General features: G+C 40.4%; 1 protein-coding gene across 1 annotated transcript in view; it reads right to left on the reverse strand.

Annotated features, from left to right (window-relative positions):
- Positions 1–18,944, reverse strand: part of SLC38A9 (solute carrier family 38 member 9) — a 41,481-nt gene that overhangs the window by 13,725 nt on the left and 8,812 nt on the right. Inside the window, exons 2-10 of the mRNA XM_009896603.2 lie at positions 17,275–17,407; positions 16,606–16,727; positions 16,406–16,469; positions 15,629–15,722; positions 14,535–14,705; positions 12,156–12,215; positions 9,788–9,985; positions 8,566–8,673; positions 4,601–4,707 (exon numbers count right to left, since the gene is read on the reverse strand). Of these exons, the coding sequence (XP_009894905.2) occupies positions 4,601–4,707; positions 8,566–8,673; positions 9,788–9,985; positions 12,156–12,215; positions 14,535–14,705; positions 15,629–15,722; positions 16,406–16,469; positions 16,606–16,727; positions 17,275–17,407 (1,057 nt within the window). The remainder of the gene's footprint in view (positions 1–4,600; positions 4,708–8,565; positions 8,674–9,787; positions 9,986–12,155; positions 12,216–14,534; positions 14,706–15,628; positions 15,723–16,405; positions 16,470–16,605; positions 16,728–17,274; positions 17,408–18,944) is intronic.

The raw sequence follows: 18,944 nt of genomic DNA on the forward strand, positions 1-18,944 counted from the left end.
AATCCAAGGATCGAATGCAGAAAAAATGGTTAAAAGAAGGAAGTATGTGGGAGATCAGAACAGAAGGAAGTACCAAAGGTAACATGCAGGTCAGAGACTGTAAGGATCACAACTTGCCACCTGCCAAGTACACCTGAAATAACACACAGATTTTGAGGGGGAATTTGGAGAACTGATGTTAGCTGAAGTTGCTGCTGACCAGGACCTCTTCTGATAGATGCACAGAATGAAGTGTTAGAAGTGCCTCTAGAAGAACAGAAAATTGGGTGACTAATGCTGGCAGCAGCACCAAACTGAAGGCAGAATCAGTCTTCTTATAGAAGGGTGGATATGAGAACTCTGAAAGTGCAAGATGTCCTATCATGCGCACAGCATAGCGCCCAGGTGCTGCTGGCAGGACCTGCGGCACAGGACTAGACACAGCACAGTGAATATCTTCAGATATTTCCCTGAAAGGAACAGGAAACTTTCGTGTCTTGTTTTCCCTGTTGTATGCCATGGAGAAAATAGTTTACTTTTCCTCAATACCACAGAGAAAGCAGGTTTGTAGAGTTGCTTGTTGGATGGAGAAGCCTGTATCACCACATCACAAGAAGTAGTACCTTCTCATGGTCTCATTTTAGATTGGTTTCTTCTCAAAAGAAACTGCCTGTGTAATATTTCAGTTGGACTCTGCTCCATATAATAAAAACATATGTTCAAGTGATAACATTTAACAAGGTGAGAAAAAAATACTCACCCTGTTTACAGATAATAAATAGTGTTTCAATATTTTTAGAAAGTAAGGTCCATCCACAGCTCTATGCTTTCTTTAGTTACCACCTGGACAAAAGACGTCTCTCTGCTTTTGTGGCTGGGCTAGTCTCTATGTAGTCAGTTTCTAAACCAGTTGATTGTGCAGTGCACAAAACCTTACACTGATAAATACAATGGACCAGCAGCAGGAGATGGGAACAGGGAGCTCAGCTGCAGTCTAAGAATCCTGCTCCCAGGTTTCTCCACGTTGTCCTGCTGATAGTTGTCTTATTCCAATGAACTACTCTTCTTACACCCACACCACTGTACTGGAATAGAAGGCAGAGGAATCCTCCCTCTGTGCATGTTCTAGTTTTGGGCAGCGATACAGGCCTGTGACCAGAAAGGAAGCTGCTATTGTTTTGTGTTTCTGACTCCATAAAAGAAATGTTACTGTTTCTTTCACTTTTTTCCCCCACCTCCCCCAATGAGTTGTTCTTATGACCTGTAGTTGCAGCAAGTTTTGTTAAAAAAACTAAAATGGTACTTTTCCTGCTCTCCAGGTTCTGTGCCTTTTCACAGAACTCCAACACTCTGATGGAAGACACATGTTATTACAGGTTGAGCCATGAAACTGAAGTCCCCATGGAATAACTGATATAAGAAAGAAGGTTGTTGATGCAAATATATAAGAAAAAATATACTCAACACCGTGACTCATATGATGGGGTGCTTGGTGCCATGGGTTAGTTGTTTAGGTGGGTTGGATTGGTTGATGGGTTGGACACGATGATCTTGAAGGTCTCTTCCAACCTGGTCTATTCTATTCTTATTCTATTCTATTCTATTCTATTCTAATTCTATTCTATTCTAATCTCACCTAGTCCACCACCTTAGTGAAAACAGTTAGCTCTACATGAGCATCAGTGCTTCATTAACATTTGCAAAGCACTTTTGAGAGCTAGGTAAAATGCTCCCATGCAGCTAGGGAGCAAATGAAATTCCTAGATGAATTAAGAACAGATTTGGTTTCCCATCACAAACCTTCCCAGCTTGAGATCTGAAGAGTACTTAAAAGTGCTCTTCCCATACAATTTATACACTCTTCTGGAATGAGAGAGCTGTCCAGGGCCTGGGATCCATGCTAGGGTCTAACTTGGAAATTTAACTCAGGCTCCAGAGATGGCACTCAGCAAAGCTGATGGGTGGCAATTTCTTCCTCATTAACACAGGAAAAGCACGCTAGAAGAGATTCCAGGTGCTGCTGTTTGGAGCTGATTGCTTGCTCCAATGTAAATGGAGGATAAACAAGCCACAAGAAGAGTCTTGAAGGTGGCATGGAGGCATTAGGCCTCCACTGCATACATAGGTGATTGCTGAAGTGACCATGGGGAAATCTTTTCCTCTTCTACATTGTGAGATTTTCTTGAGAAAACTGAAAATAAATTTACTTTGTTGTTTTTTTTCCCTTCTCCAGAGCTCCACTAACCCCTACTTTACTTGTCAACTATTTTGAGAAGCATGAAGAAGTTTTTTCGGAGGAGAATGCATGACTCCTTTGCAGAGGTGGTCACTTGCAAGCTGGCCTTGGTTCACAGAGAGAAAGAAGTAACTATGCAGATGACTAAAGCAAAAGGTCATCTCACTTGACTGGCACATCACCTCTGAATAATCAAAACAGATATGGCTGATGTGTTGTGCAGGCTACTTACTGTAGGTAGCTTTGCTTGAGCAGGGGACTGGACAGTATGACATCCTGACATCCCTTCCAACCTCAGCTTGTGATTCTGTACCAGTTTTTCATACAGCTACAGTTAAAAATCTTTGTGTGTTATGCAGTTATCCTTACTAAGTACATTTTAATGCAGCTGGACAGGAATACTGGAAAGTAGGGAGAAAAAAATGAAATCATCAAAATAACTACAGCAAAAATGTACTCTAAATTTATGTCATGTTCAAACCATTTTGTATGCAGAGCACTACACCTGGGGAAGAATAACCCATGCACCAGTACACGTTAGGGATTGACCTGCTGAAAAGCAGCTCCACAGAGAAGTCCGCAGAGAAGTTAACCAAGAGGCAGCAGTGTGCTCTTGTGGCCAAAATGGCCTATGGTATCCTGGGGTGCATTAAGAGGAGTGTGACTATCAGGTTAAGGAAGGTTTTCCTCCCTGTCTAGTTTGCTGTGGTGAGGCAATATCTGGAGTATTGTGTCCAGTTCTGGGCTCCCCAGCTCAGGAGAAAGTGAATTACTGCGAAGAGGCCAACAGAGAGCTGCAAAGATTATAAGGGGACTCTTACAAGGAGTGGCACTGTTTAGCCTGAAGAAGAGAAAGCTGAGAGGAAATCTTGTCAATACGTATCGATATCTAAAGGGCAGAGGTCAAGATGATGGGGCCAGTCTCTCCAGTGGTGTCCAGTGATAGACAATATGGGCAACAGACTTGTGTGGTCTGCTCCCTGAAGACAGGAAGTTCCACCCAAACTTAACAAAAACCTTCTTCACTTTGAGGATGACAGAGCAGTGGAACAGGCTGTCCAGACAGGTTGTGGAGTCACCTTCTCTGGAGACTTTCAAAAGCAGCCTAGTTACATTCCTGAGCAACCTGATCTAGGCAAACCTCCTTTAGTAGGGGGCTTGGATTAGATGATCTCCAGAAGTCCCTTCCAACCCCTACCACTCTCTGATTATTTAATTTTTTAAAGGGAAGATATTAAGAAAGAATCCAGTTCCTTCTGAATGAGCAGCACCATACTTTTTCAAGTGCAAAGGACCAGTCCAAAGGCTATCTATCAAGTAACAAACGGGTTTTCAGTTTAGGATTCAACTTAAGAGAATTTCCTATATAGGGTCGGGCTTCTCTGTGAACCTTGACTTGGACTGTCACACAAAACTACTTAGAAAAGACACACAAAAAAGGAAATCTTAGAACAGATATTACTGAGATGCCAAGGCTATTATTAGGACTCTGATAAAAATCAGTCCTGTGCCAAATACTGCCCACTAACTTTCATTCCAAAACTGGTCATTTTTAACAGAGTATTACAACATTGCCAGTTCTGCCTTTTGTGTATAATTTGGCCACTTAATAGCAGCCTGACCACAAATAATTCTGGGATACTTCTAAAAGCTTTCATTTGAATAGTCAGTAGCACATTTGTTAGCTGTTGGTAGCCAGTGAAAAGTACGTGTAACTGGGGTTTTTTTGTATCAAATCACAAGAGAGAGAGTTACATTTTCTGAAACTGGCACAGTCTGTGGTGGGTTGAAACTCCCCCCCAGCTAATGTGGTGAACTACCCCCGAAAATACAATTGCCAGACCAGCCCAGAAGCAAACGAAAATCTAGAAATATGAAATGCAATGAATATGTACAAAATACACAATATTTACATGTATTTACAATTTATAAACAACACAAGGACCCCCCTGGACAAAACCAGGGGGTTACCAACAGCTTCCCCCTCTCCATCCCCTTCCCCCCTGAGAAAACAGAAGAGAGTAGCTTGTTACTTAGCCACAAAAAGAATGCAGCCGAAGTCAGCAACAGCCAAGCAAAAGCCACCAGCTAATATCAGCTAGAGCAAAGAGCCAAGAAAAAACCAGAATCGTTTATACAACTAACCTTTGTTAGTTATCAGACCAATGGGATTATTTAGACTGTATCATTACTTTCCCTTTATATCCAATGGTAATTTATTTACATTCTACCACTTTCTATTCAAGATCTGTGGAAAACTTCCCAGACATCAGCCTAAAACTGCTACACAGTCTCTGGATTGATTTCCAGAGAAGCAGACAGGTTAAAAATATTGTTGTCTGTCAATCTAGACACAAATCAGCGAAGTCCTGTGAAATTACTTACATTATTTTCTTGATTCTTGTTATTTTGAAGAAGCGTGATGACACAATTGTGGATGAAGAAGGCAAGTGTCAGAATCCCTGTGAGCTGAGGGAACAGAATTCTAAACTCTGAGGGAGGAAAAAAGTGTTGATAACTTACTTCTTTGAAACAAACAATGTTGAAATGCAAAGGACTGTGGAATCTACTGGCAGAAACATGAACCTCCACATTGAAATGGGAGGAATTATCTTACCTTTCACCACAGACGATGTAGATACTTAATCACTAAGTATAAAATACCATAGCTACTATGCAACACAGACTCCATCAAAGTTTCTTGAGATACCTCAATCACAAAAGATTATCAGGTTAGTCTAGGATTTACACATATGAGCACTTCTGCTTCTCCACAGTTTAACTGGAAGGCATGTTTGAGGCAGGAATTGATTGCAGTGAGCATATATCTATTGGTCCCTGAACAGGAAAATGGGAAGAAGGAATCATTTGCTTTGTGAGCATCTCTCATTGTTAAGAAGTCACTTACACTACTAGAGGAAACATGACATCCACAGATGTTTAGGAGGTTCTGCTTACAAGAAAGGCAGAGCAATATTCTGTCTTATCATCATCTTAAAGCATCTATGATTTTTTTTTTATCTCCATGGGAATAGCATTGCTGTTTTAATACTTGAAGGATTATGTTCACAAGGTTGTGTTTCTGGGAGTGCTGCAACTGGTCTAGGAATTCACCACCGCGTAACATCATTAAAGCACCATCTTTGTTGGTATTATCTAAGGACATGTGTACTCTTTGGAGTGTCAACAGAAATTACAGGTCCCTGAACTAGCTCAGCTTCTGGAAAGCATCCAGCAATACAGCAAAACATTCATCAGAGGTGCATAAACCCTTACAGATCAAACCACAGAGTGTCCCATACAAACATATTCAAACCAGATTTCTCTAAAGCGCTATGGCGTCAACCAGGTAAACACACCCCAGGCTACTGAAAAAGGGCTTATACCAGTTGAGACAATATGCCTTCCCTAGGACTGGATTCACTGTATCTTCAATACCTAACCACGAGGATGTACATCTGCTACAACTGAGAGTGCAAACAACTTTTGGGCTTGATTTTCCTCCACTACCGTAATCTCAATAATAAAAAGCAAACTAACAGATTCAGAATCTCTTTCAGCACTGCATTTCCCCCATCACTACAACAATCAGAAGTAGCTGGATTTATATGCATTAGCTATATGCTCTGTCAATCATCTAGCCACACTGCCAAAACAATCAAATTACTGGGTGCTCCACTTCTTAGTGACCTGAGACACGTGTCATGTTATAGCTCATTTTACATAGGACCGCTTAATAGATCTCAGACTTCAGCCTGATTTCTCAGACTTAGGCTTGTTTCCAGTTTACATGGGTTTATTAGTGAACTACAGTTTCAGCAAATTTTCTTCTGCACTCTTCAGAGGAGTCTGTAGATATGAGACCATGAGAGCTTCTGAAGACTGTCTGCTGTGGCAATTCAGGTTAAAATAATGTTTCCATGGTCACAACAGAGTGATACCAAACACTGTGATACCAATCACAGATTCTTTACAGTTGGAAAAGACTTCCAAGATCATCAACTGTTAACCTAACCAAATCCACCACTAAACCATGTCCCTAAGCACTGCCCCTAGATGTCTCTTAAATACTTTCAGGGATGGTTATTCAATCAGTTTCCTGATTAGGCAGCCTGTTCCAATGCTTAACCACTCCTTTACTGAATAATTTTTTCCTAAAATCCCATCTCAACCTCTCTTGGCCCAACTTGAGGCTGTTTCCTCTCATCCTGCTGCTTCCCACCTGGGTGAAGAGATAGACCCATGCTTCACTACAACCTCCTTTCAGGTAGTTGTAGGTAAGTAAGGCCTCCCCTCAGCCTGCTCTTCTCCAGACTAAATAACCTCAGTTCCTTCAGCCATTCTTAACAAGAACAGAGGCTGAGGGAGCTGGGGTTGCTTAGCCTGGAGAAGAGGAGGCTCAGGAGAGACCTTATTGCTCTCTACAGCTGCGTGAAAGGAGGTTGTAGCCAGGTGGGGGCTGGTCTCTTCTCCCAGGCAACCAGCAATAGAACAAGAAGACACGGTCTCAAGCTGTGCCAGGGGAAGTTTAGGCTGGATGTTCCTCACAGAAAATGATTGCCCATTGGAATGGGCTGCCCAGGGAGGTGGTGGAGTCACCATTCCTGGAAGTGTTTAAAAAAAGACTGGATGAAGCACTTAGTGCCATGGTTTAGTTATTAGACGGTGTCGGGTGATAGGTTGAACTTGATGATCTCAAAGGTCTTTTCCAACCTCATTCTGTGATTCTGTGACCTGCTTTGGTCTTGCACACACTCACAGTCAGCAAAAATTGCCTGGCATTGAAGGTTCAATCAGAAAGGACAAAATTTTGGTTTTTTAAATTTTGTTTTTCTGGGTGACATAACAAAGTTGTTTGCTTTACACAGATTTCACATATTTCTAATCATTGAGATCTTGAAATAGGGTTCTGAATGTCTGGCAGAGATGAGAAAGGAATGACCTTCATCAGCTATGGGCAAATGAACAGATTTGATGATAGCTAAGGGCTAGGGATTGGAGAAGGGGAATACAGGATTTTTAGCAGACTTCTTTGCCAAATGTCCATGGAATACTCTAGGTAAGCTGTTTATTCCACTTACTAGTGTGTCAGATCAATTTCAGTTCAACTAGACAGCTGAAACAACACAAAGGGAGTGGTGGAAGATGACACAGAAGAAGTAGCTGCAAGATCACTTAAACTGCAATATGAACACACTGAAGTCAGTTCAGTTTCATACCTGTAACTTTACTCAGCTAACTGCTATCTGTAATTTACTGAGTTATTCCTCCTGATGCCACAGTGCATGATTCCACAAATCAGATCAGGTTCTATTTGAAACGGAAATGAACTCTGCTGTTTCTTTTTTTGATCTCTGTCTTGCTACAGCAGTTCCAAATCCATTCTAATTTTTAAGTTAAAATTGTCTTCTTCTCCAATTCTACATTATTTTACCTAACAATAGCTTGCAACCCATGTGCAGAACTGTTAACACAATCCTTATTGTAACCAGAAACTAAAAGCACACAGACCCACAGAAGAAACCTTAAGAAGGTTTCTACCTCTGAATTTTGCCTTAAGTAATTAAATAATTTTCTAAGAAGGGTAAAATGTTCCTGTGTCTAGAAATAGAAGGAGTGATACAATTCAGTGGTACAGGGGACATTTCCTTGGAGCTAACTGGTCATGCAATTTTGCCCATTGTAAAGGATGGGGAAAAAACCGCTAAGACCTAACCCCACATCCCTCATTCCAAGCTTCTTCAAACAAGAAACTGCTCTCTTTCAACTGTTTATGCAACAATACTGCTTATGGCTGTGACATATCCACAGTAACGTGTAACAGTACTTTGGAAAGAACAAACAGCCACCAAAACAACATTCAGAAAAGAAAAGAAACATACTGGAGAGCTAACAGCCTGACACAGTACAGGAAATTGTACTTGTAAATTATGGTGAATGAGCTATTTTACTTTAGCATGACAGTGTGTGAGGAACACCTTTACCAGTGAGTCTTGTCTACAGTTTCTCATTTGTAACTGCCACTGAAATAGGCATGATCTGATAACAATACTTGTAGAACTTATGATAATAGAGATGAAACAGGCTATAGCAAGCTCCTGTCACATGATTTATGTTAGAGATACCTCTGATGGGCACTGTTCCACAGTGCTGATACAGCTTCCTAATTGTTATTCTTTTATGATGGATCCTTCCTGAGCCTCTACATGCAACATCCGACTGAATTTCTTCACTTTACTTATGTCATAGAGGTGTTGAAAGGCAGGTGAGAAAGTCAATAATGAACTGCTTTTAAAGACCTTAAACCCATCACACATATATGCTTCATTGTTGCATTTTCACTGTCTTACCTGGTACAAAAAATTCATTCTCTGTAAACCAGTTGTATTCTAAGTGGATTCCCAGATGAGCAGCCTTTACAGTAACGAGAAAAACTAAGTAGACAACTGAAACCGTGCCTAGAAAAGACAAAACAAACACCATGAAACAATAGAAAGTACTGGTGTGGTGTTTTGTTCTTGCTCCATCCAACCAGTTAGTTGAAATGTTCATGATCAGTATCCATTCTTAAAAATACAGGCAATTATTTGTTGTCCTTCACAGCAGTGGCCAGCCTAAGCTCTAAATGGGCTTTTGCCTCTCTAATTTTCTTCCTCCATGACCTAGCAACATCCTTAAACATTTCACGGGTAACCTCTCCTTCCTTCCAAAGATGATACACCCTCTTTTTTCCACTCAACTAGCTCAGAAGTCCATTGCCCATCCAGGCTGACCATCTTCCGGCACAAGTCCTGGAAGGGTGGCTGGGAAGTGACCTACTGGAAATGGACCTGAGGGGGTGGTGGTTGACAGCCAGTTGAACATGAGCAAGCATTGTACCCAGATGGCCAAGAAAGCCAACAGCACAATAGCCTGTATCAGAAATAGCATGGCCAACAGGAGTAGGGAAGTGATTGTCCACCTGGACTAGGCATAAGTGAGGCCACATATCAAATACTGTGTTCAGTTTGGGGCCCTTCAGTGGAAGAAGGACACTGAGGTGCTGGACCATGTTCAACAAGTGACAAGAAAGGTGCTGAAGGGTTGACAGTACAGGTCTTGCAAGGAGCAGTGGAGGGAACTGGGGTTGTTCAGTCTGGAGAAAGGGAGGCTGAGGTGAGACCTTCTCTTTCTCTCTAGCTGTCTGAAAGGAGGTTGCAGCAAGATAGAGGTCAGTCTCTTCTCCTAAGTAACAGCTGAGGATAGGGTGAGATCAAACAATCTCAAGTTGGGCCAGGAGAGGTTTAGATCAGGTATTAGGAAAAAATTCTTTGCAGAAAAGGTTGTTGAGCCTTGCAACAGAGAAGTGGTTGAATCACCATTCCTGAAGGAATTTCACATATGTGCAGACACAGCTCTTGGAGACATGGTTTAGTGGTGCAATTGGCAGGTTAGCAGTCAGACTTGATCTCAGAGGTCTTTTCCAACCTACATGATTCCATGATTCTATTTTGATTCTGCTTATTGGAGAAACTTTCACTGTTTTCCATACCTTTAGCCTGATGCTTTAATAGTACTTTATTTGTAACCCACCTAGGACATTAAACTTTGCAAAGAAAGATGGAGACTTCAGACTCAGCAGGGGCAGAAGAACAGCGATCAGGTAAAATGGTACAGTTTGTGATTTGTTCCACCACTTCTCAAAGAGTTCAAAATCTGTGTTGTTTCCAGAAGAGAACATCACACTGCTGTTCTGTGGTGAGTGACTACCAGCATCACTTGGACAAATGACTGGAAGAAAGGAAAAGTATCACCAGATGTAAAAAGTTTTCACTTGCAGAGAATCTTCACAGCCAAGATCCCATAATGTCTAAAGGCTGTTCTACCTATGGGGAATGTAATCACTCAAAAACATTATTTAGCAAGTCAGTTCCTCAATTCCAAGTGGTTTTTTGTTTTGTTTTGTAATCAGAACTTCTGCACTAAGATTTCACTGCTAGGGACTCTGCACTTTGACAACTGCTATGTATGGCTGTTTCACCCAAGAGCAACAAAGATGCCGATTTCTCTGAAGCCTGAGCTGTGGCACAGAATCAGCCTCCAAGGTCATATACCTGTAACTAGGTATGTTCAATGTCTACATTTGCCTGCTAGAATGATGTCATTGCAACACACCTCTGCATCTAGCTGCATATTCAGCACTGTAATCTATCCCTGCACACCTCAGTAAGATCATATGAACAAAGAAGCAGGTGCATCTGTGTACAGAAGAGCCTGTATTACTGTATGTTGCTCTGGGAACACACAAACTAAGTATATGATAACTACTGTAACAACTGGCAAGTCTAAAGCTCATGCACCAAACCAATACACCCTGTCAGCTTGGTGCCATGCCAGGTACATCACTGCTAAATGGCACAGGTGAAGCAATTTAAGACATACACCCATGATGCTGCCGAGAGGAAACATCACACTCCTGTTAAGTGGAGGCTGATCAATGGCAGCACCTGAACAAGTGAGTGGAACAAAACAAAAGATGCCTTGACAAGATGTTTAGTTCATTTTTGTTGATATCAGCATTTGTTTCTAGTATGTGCCTACAAAGTTCTGTATTGAAATATGAACCTGTCTTATTGTTCCCATAATGTCTTATTTTAAATACTGGCATCTCACAGCAGTTGTGAGATCTCACTGTGACATCTCTCTTGCAGCTGCAGGCCTGTTCTGTTACAAAGGCAAAAGTGTAAAAAGTGTTTGTCAAATGTCTTGAGAGACCATTACATTACTTCCAGTTTTCTCATTGGCTTTTCCTCCGTTGCTTATATTGTTTCACGGACATCTAAAAATGCTTTTGTTCTTACTGGTCTCCCTGGTAGCCCTGAATGCTCTGCCAAGAGTAATTTGAGCTTCTCACAGCCCTTAATTTTGTGAAGCTGCTGCTTTAGATCCTCCAGTTGCTGCAGGATACTGTGGAATATTATTATGTACTGTCTCCCAAGTTATACCTTCTGCTGCATAAGAACAGGGCAGGATAGCAGAAAAGAGCATGAAAGAGCACTGCAGCAGCTACTTGCTCCTTGCTAGTAAGGACTGCAGGAGAAACAGGATCAGCACCAGCTCCAATGAAAATCAGCTGTTTTTCAGAATGATTTTCAAATCCTGTAACTGACTCCAAATAGCTGCTCTTCAGAAACACAGCTGCATCTAGTGTGGCATACAGCTGTCCAGCTAGTACTGCAATGTTTCCCCATTTCCATTTAAGTACCCAGGATAGAGAAAATTTTCTGCCTCAGAAAAAAGCACTACCTGTTCAGTTGGTATACATACGCAGGAAGAGGAGAGGTAAACAAGAATTCCTTCGTTCTGCATTATTCTGCAGATTTAAGAACTCCCAACAGACCTATTCTCATACTCGATTACAGCTTTCCCCCTAGTTGTGCCACCACCAGTCTCTTCACAAAATACAGGCAGACAATGCAAGCTAACATTCGTTTCTTTTTGCGTTCAGCATCATTAAAGCTGTTACAGATTTTAAAATAAGCATGTTGCTGCAGAGGTGATGGAGCACAGAGGTACTTCAGGCAAGACTTACCAACAGTAAAAAGATCTAAGTACGTCATTTTTAGGGTGTGGAAGTTAAAATTGCTTAATTGTTGTTAAAATGCCTAGCATTCGTAGTGTTAAGGTGGATCTATCTGGGTACACACAAACTCTTAATCTGATTTTTAATTCTTATCCCCACTTACGCTTTCCTTTTTTCCCCCCAGCTATTAACCAGGTGTTTATTTGTGGAAATACTAATCTCACATAGAAAATGGCATTTTTACGAACAGGTAATTTGAACTTACGCTATACGCTTTGTAATTGTAATGGGGTTAGGCATGGAAACATGATGCTTGCCTTTAACTACCATTCCCCACCTCCAAAACCAGGAAACACAATACCAGTAAGTGCTTCCTACCTTTGTAACTTCCATTGGTGCCAGGAACAATATCTGTTACATTAATGTCATGAACAAAGTCTGCAAATAAGAAGAAGTAAGGTTTACTACCCGTGTCCCAAACCTGCTATTATGCTTTTATCTGTTTACTTGACAAAAATTAAGTAAGTAAGTATTTTGGCACAATTACAACACTTTGCCCTTGTCCAAGTCAACACTTAAAAACTTTCTTTCAGAAGTGCTTTAAAGTAGCACCCCACTGCACTACTTTGTTCACAGGTCCATTTATGAAGGTCACAAGCTTCCCCTTTCAGCCGCTCATGCCTGTTCCCCCATTGCACCTCCACTTGTCCCAGCTCCTCAGTCTGCAGTGTTGTAGAACAGATAAGTGAGAAGGTGCCTCTTAAATAAATCAGCTGCTTTAGGGACAAAGTGCATGCACACTCTTTGTCCAGATGGTACTATATAGAAAAAGCTTCCCCTACTCACTTTTCTAATGTTATTTTCAGCAGAAGCTCTGCAGGATGCTTTTTCCATGTTGTATTTTAAAGAAAGGAAACCTTTGGAAAAAGGTTTAACTCTCAAAGTCTACAGTCATCTGTAGAACTACTCTGTTTTCATTACATCCCTGTGTTACTTCACTGCTCTGCCACACCTGGTATTTTTGACCTCTGCAACTTTACCAGTAAGAGAGTATTAGATAGCATTTTCTTTATATTTATTTTATATATACATGCATATATACAGAAAATGCCCACCAGCTTGGAAATACAATTAATGTGTCTCTGATTAACATTCACTTTTGCATGTGGGAGTATTACGTACAAACAAAATGCATCTGCATTTTAAAATGCAAGTATGAGCTGCTTGTTTCTCATGAACCAGAAAGTCTTGTGGGAAGAAAACTATTTTTTGTTTCTTTGCTTTGATTTATGACAGCCTGAACCAGAACTGAGTTTCTCCTACTTACTGATACCAGTTCAGTGTTGTGCTGGTTTGGGCTGGTTTTGAATTTGTATTCAAAACAGTGTTGGTAGTATGGGGATGTTTTCATTAGTGCTGAGCAGTACTTACAGAGTCAAGGTCCCTTCTGTTCCTCAAATCTCCTCACCAAGTAGAGAGCTGGGGGCGCACAAGCTGAGAGGGGATGCAGCTGGGATATCTGACCCCAACTGACAAAAGGGATATGCCATTCTGAATTCACATTCAGCATATGAAGCTGAGGAAAGGAGGAGGGAGAGGACATTTGGAGTGGTAGCATTTGTCTTCCTAACTAACTATTATGCATGCTGGAACCCTGCTTTCCTGGAGGCCTGCTGAAGAGAAGTAGTGAATTCCTTGCTTAGAGACAGACAGCCAACATATGCTTCCTCTACACCTAAGAAGTTCATTTTCTCCATGACAGTCCTCACAAAACTGTGATCTGTATCGGTAGGTAGAAGGGTGCTGGTAAACAGCAGTAGCTAAAGTACAGGTGAATAGCACTCCCACAGCATGGAGACTGCCTCTCCAACATTCTCCCTCACTAGTAGACTGGGTGTGGGCAAGATCTTGAGAGTGGACATAGTCTGGAGATATGCAGAGGACAGCAAAGGACAGCTGAATCACACTGACCAAGGGATACTTCATATCATATGAAGTCTGCTCAGCAATAAAAGCTAAGAGGAAGGAGTAGAGGGCACTTGTTACTATGACATTTGTCTTCCAGAGAAACTGCTATGCTTAATGAAGCCCTACTTCCCAGAAAGTTGCTGAACATTGCTTGCTGATGAGAAGTAGGGAATAAATTTTTTTCCTCCTTTGTTTCCAAGCATAACCTTAACTTTTGCTTATTCAACTGCCTTTGTCTTGACCCATGAGGTTTTTTTAGCAATACCCATCTAAGAATCATTCTTTTACTGTGCTGCAGTTCATCATTCCTTCAGGGATACTTGAAGAAACTTTATGGCAACACTCTAAGTGTGTTTGCTGAAGTCTAGAATGGAACTAGATAATTTTTTTATTAACTACTGGATCATTTCAATAGCCTAGACTGTTAAATGACTATTCAAATAGTTGCATACATGCACACAAGGAGGGAGTAAAAATACACAGAGAAAACAAGTAACCAGGTTTGGGTTGTTTGAACTACACCAAGAAGCCTCATTGCTGACATGCAAATTAGATAACTGGTACTTTTTCATTAAAACAACAGTTTTAAGAGAGAGACTGAGACACTGGCTTTGAAAACATACATGACTGTAGTAGTAACTCCATACATAGCTATTCTATTTATTATCAGTTGACTTTTCATGCAAAGAAACAGAAGAATTAAGTAAATTGGACAATCTTTTCCATTATAAAGTAGTCTTGATCTTTCCACAAGGTAAACATAGAAGGCAACCAAAAATGTATACTTACTGTAAATAAACTTTCCTGTGTTGAAGAGAAAGTTGGACATAAGCACCCAATAAACAACCATGGCTCCAACAAGTGATACCATAGAAAATAAGAGGCTTGACCACTGACCAAAAGATCCAAAGTAATATTTGCAGACATCTGGGAATTCCCAGTTTGAGGTATCTATTAAAGCTGAAGAAGACAAAAACCAGAAACATGTCTAAACAAAACAGTACGTCAGCATCAGTAGAACTCTTCATGAGAGTGTGCTCTTGTCTCAGAATATGCTGACACAAATTCACAATGCTTCCAGGGCTAAGATGATGGTTGCTAACTTCTTAAAGTATAACACTCATTAGGTGTTTGATTGAAGGAGCCTGGAGAAGCAGAGTTTGTTTATTGTGGCTACTACTACTTTGACTACTCCCAGAAGTACTGGGATAAGACGTGTTTGCAGGTAAAGCCTTTTGCAGGAGTTACAGCAAAGTAGGCCAGACCATGAACTGGTCCTCAACAATGCTCTGAAAAGAGATGCCATAACCAGGAGGCCTTACCTGTCTTTATTTAGGCAAGTGAGGGGATGATTTATGTATAAAAGCAGTAACTACAAAAGCTTCAAAAAGTTTTGAACAGTAAAAGCACATTCTAAAAAAAGTGAGACAACTGCCCATAAATTGTTTGCAACATAGAATATCTATGAATATTAGGGTAGTTGCAGACATAAAACACAAGTAGGTGCAGCTGCAGTCCACACTGCTCCACTGTGCAACATGATCAGAAATACATGCAGAGCATGTACATGCAGAGCATCGATCGTGTAAAAGAAGGGAAGCCTCTAACTCCTTAATTCACCAAACATAAGTGAACAACTGAAAACTTGCTTGCTAAGAAATTTGGTTTGGTTCTAACACTTAGGTCCCAAGGAACTGAAATATAATTTAAGACAGACACTTACAGAGCTTAGAAGCTGAGTACAGAAGTAGGGAGAAGAAACAACTTTTATTTGCAGGTTAGGTCTAACGTATAATAAAGATACAAACAAACTAAGAATCTATTAGATCTCTGTATTTCACACTTAATGGAAATATTTGTGTTACGAAACTTTTATTGCTTACGTATTGTCTTCCGTGACTTCACAACTCTGTAGCAGCAATAAAGAGTCAAAATGCCCATCAGCAAGATGAGAATAATTCCAGAAGTAAAGCCTGCCTGGAGAGCAAGAAATACAGGTTTCCTGCTTTATCAGTGGTGGGTTAAAGTTTCCCATTCACATTAACTAAGCATGACCAGCTCAGTTGGAAGCAAATGGAAGCTGTACTTACAAGCAATAACTACACTCCACAATGGAATGCAATGAACATGTACAAAATATACAGTATTTACAATATTATACAGGTATTTACAATCAGAAAACAGCACAGAAACCCCCCCTGGTCAAGACGACCAGGGAAGCTGTTCCACTGCACCCCCCACCCCAAAACCTCCCAAACCCCCTGTACCAAAAGAGAGAGAAAGAAGATGGAAGAAAGCAGAGTTAGTCTTATCTCAAGGTCAAAGGCATTAACCTCCCAGCGGAACAGCCAGAGCAGAGAAATAAAGAAGGAATTGGGATGAAAGTAGAATGTCAAAGACTGTTACGGTACATCTGCGTCCATGCCACTCATTCTGGCCAATTAAATTAGTTTAGAATAATATTTTGTTTTCCTTTTTACACCCAATAGTGAATTATTTATATTTCTCTACTTTTCTGCTCAAAATCTGCAGCTAACTTTTGAAGGCATAGCCTAAAACTGCCACATTTCCTTCTTTACCAGTAACACTACAAAAAAATTAAGAGCAAGCCATGTTGCCAAAAAACATTTTCATAACACATATATTTTGCACAGTTTTACCTGTTTTATTCCCCATGGGATACTTAATATAGATGTACCCATCATTGTGTTCCATATCATAAATCTAGGAAGAAAAGACGGCATAATTTAGGAAGCACTCTTACTTCATGTTATCCTCTTAGCTGCAACAGTTATTCATACAACACAGAACATTCAAGAATGAACTTTCTCACTAAGTTATGGCAAGGTGCTTAACATACATTGTCACTATACTGGAGTTTTTACCACAGCCATCTGCACAACTGTCAACTTTAAAAGCAGTTCCTAATGGACTGTACACATAGATTTCATCAGGAGCGGGAAGTACATGATCAGGAGCAATCTAACAAATGGATAAAAACAAAGACTTGTTAGTAACACCAAAGAAACTGTGGGAAATCACAAAATCTTTTCATGAAAAGTGCATTGAAAAAAACCAAAAGGATTGGGCTATATTAATTTCCTCCACATGAAAAAAAAACACGAAATAATTGATAAGTTTTTTAACTGGATAGCGGAAAATGGTATTTATTTTTTTTCTGGAAAATGTCTGTACTATATACAGATCATGCAAGGTCAATCATTGCAGCTGACCACTGCTTAAATCCTCTCATAGATGAGGGAAATGAACATACATATCTGAGCAGCCTGGAGCAGTCTTACAGAACTCAGACTATCTTTCCTTTAGACTGCGAGGATGTTCCACAAGAAGTTAATCCCAACTTCTGATAACACAAGAATTTGTTAAGGCACTCAGCTACATGACACTTACTTCAAAGAAGCTGCAGAGTGATTCTCCCCTACCTTCATTTGTGCTTCTTCTATAAACCTAGGCTGTGGAAGACTCAATCTGCTAGAGACCACTCTTAATTTTCCCTGTCTTTGCTTACCAATGCCTTGTCTGCAGGAGAGGTGAGCCTGCTATAGTAATGAATCCGCTTATTCATTGCTGAAGCTTCATCAGTGACTCTCTGCACATCATCGTTCACGCTGACTATGTTTGTAGGCTCCACATGAAATGGTCTGAAGGAAGGGGAAAAAAGAAAGAAAAGAAAAATCCTTAAATCCCTGTATGACAGGAGCTACAGTACAACTCAAAATGGCTTAACATCAGTTTGTATTAGTCTGTCGTTCACTGACACAGAGCAAATGGAAAAACATCACTGCCATAAGGAAAGCTGTCATCCATGAAAGAACTACATGATTATATCCACATTAAAATGGCCTCTTGCCAAATTGTGTGGGGCAACCTAACATCAAAATTCAAACCTAGGAGTTCTCAACTCAGTCTGTTACACTCTCAACAAATCACATTAGAACTACATGTTAATAAGCTTGGCCAAGCTTCTTAGTGTCTTAGCTCTGGCAACTAGTGTTGCCAGAGCTAGTGATGAGGAACAGAGGTAGGAACAGAAAGCATGAGAATGCATACAGAGGCAAGAAGAAGACAGAGGAAACAAAAAAAACAACAACAACAAAAGAAAGGAGCGGTGATAATGAAGACCATCTATGAAAAGACTAGGAACTACTAGCCAAAAACACAGTTTAAAATGTTGTTTAATGTGGAAAGAACCAAGCCCAAGTACATGTGTGCATACTATTTTTAAACCAATACATGTGGGAATGCAATTGGTCACAGAACCCAGAATAACAGATGTCCATTTGCAGTTCTGAACTATTTCATGACATCACTTCAGATTTAATTAAGGTCATCACAAATAACAGCAACAGAAGTCCTATGTCTCTCGTACAGAGATGTACAGCGTACAGGTGGTCTCCCTGCTCTCTTCCTCAGCTGAGTTGGACTGTAGGCACTATCAGAGCCACTAAGCAAAAAAGCAACCACACCACACATCCCTCATTTTCTCTGCATAGATGTAGGTACAGAGGAACAAGGGTGAAAACTGTTCCTTAACTTGAAATACAACATAAATTTGACTTCATGCCAGATACTGCAGAGATTATTATTTTTTTTAATCCAGTGTTAGTTTATTTCCATATAGAAATACTATGCTATTGCTTAAATGTGACATTCACTCACTAAACAGGCTAATTTCTCACAGAGAGGGGACACTGTAAGCCTTGGTAAAGCTTTTTTGGTTTTTTTTTCTCTTTCATTGGTACTTTTAATTTCTAAAGCAATCTCAACATCTTTATCAGATTCTTCTATGCTGATGTTTAAATCACTTAGAAACAAGAACCATCCCAAAACCAAAAACCATGAAAGTACAGATCCCAACAAGCTGCAGGCTACCAAGAGCAGAAATTACATCAGAACAAATCCACACCATTTTTCCTGTAACATGAGCAAAGCCTATTTGAATTGTCTGTTTTTCAATATCCCTTTCTGGCTCAGGCTTAAAAGGAAATAGGTCAACCCTTCTTTCCCCAGCTTTAAATACCCTAACAAAGGCCTTATTCATTTTCTCAGTGAATTATTAAGCATTTGCACCATGGCACCACCTTTTATATTGAAGAAAGAAAAGGAACATAGCTCTGAAGTTGGTTACTGTGTCTTTGAAGAAATGCATCAGAGAATCATAGAATGCATGGATTGGAT

Source organism: Dryobates pubescens, chromosome Z, assembly GCF_014839835.1.
Source record: "Dryobates pubescens isolate bDryPub1 chromosome Z, bDryPub1.pri, whole genome shotgun sequence".
Classification (NCBI taxonomy): Eukaryota; Metazoa; Chordata; class Aves; order Piciformes; family Picidae; genus Dryobates; species Dryobates pubescens.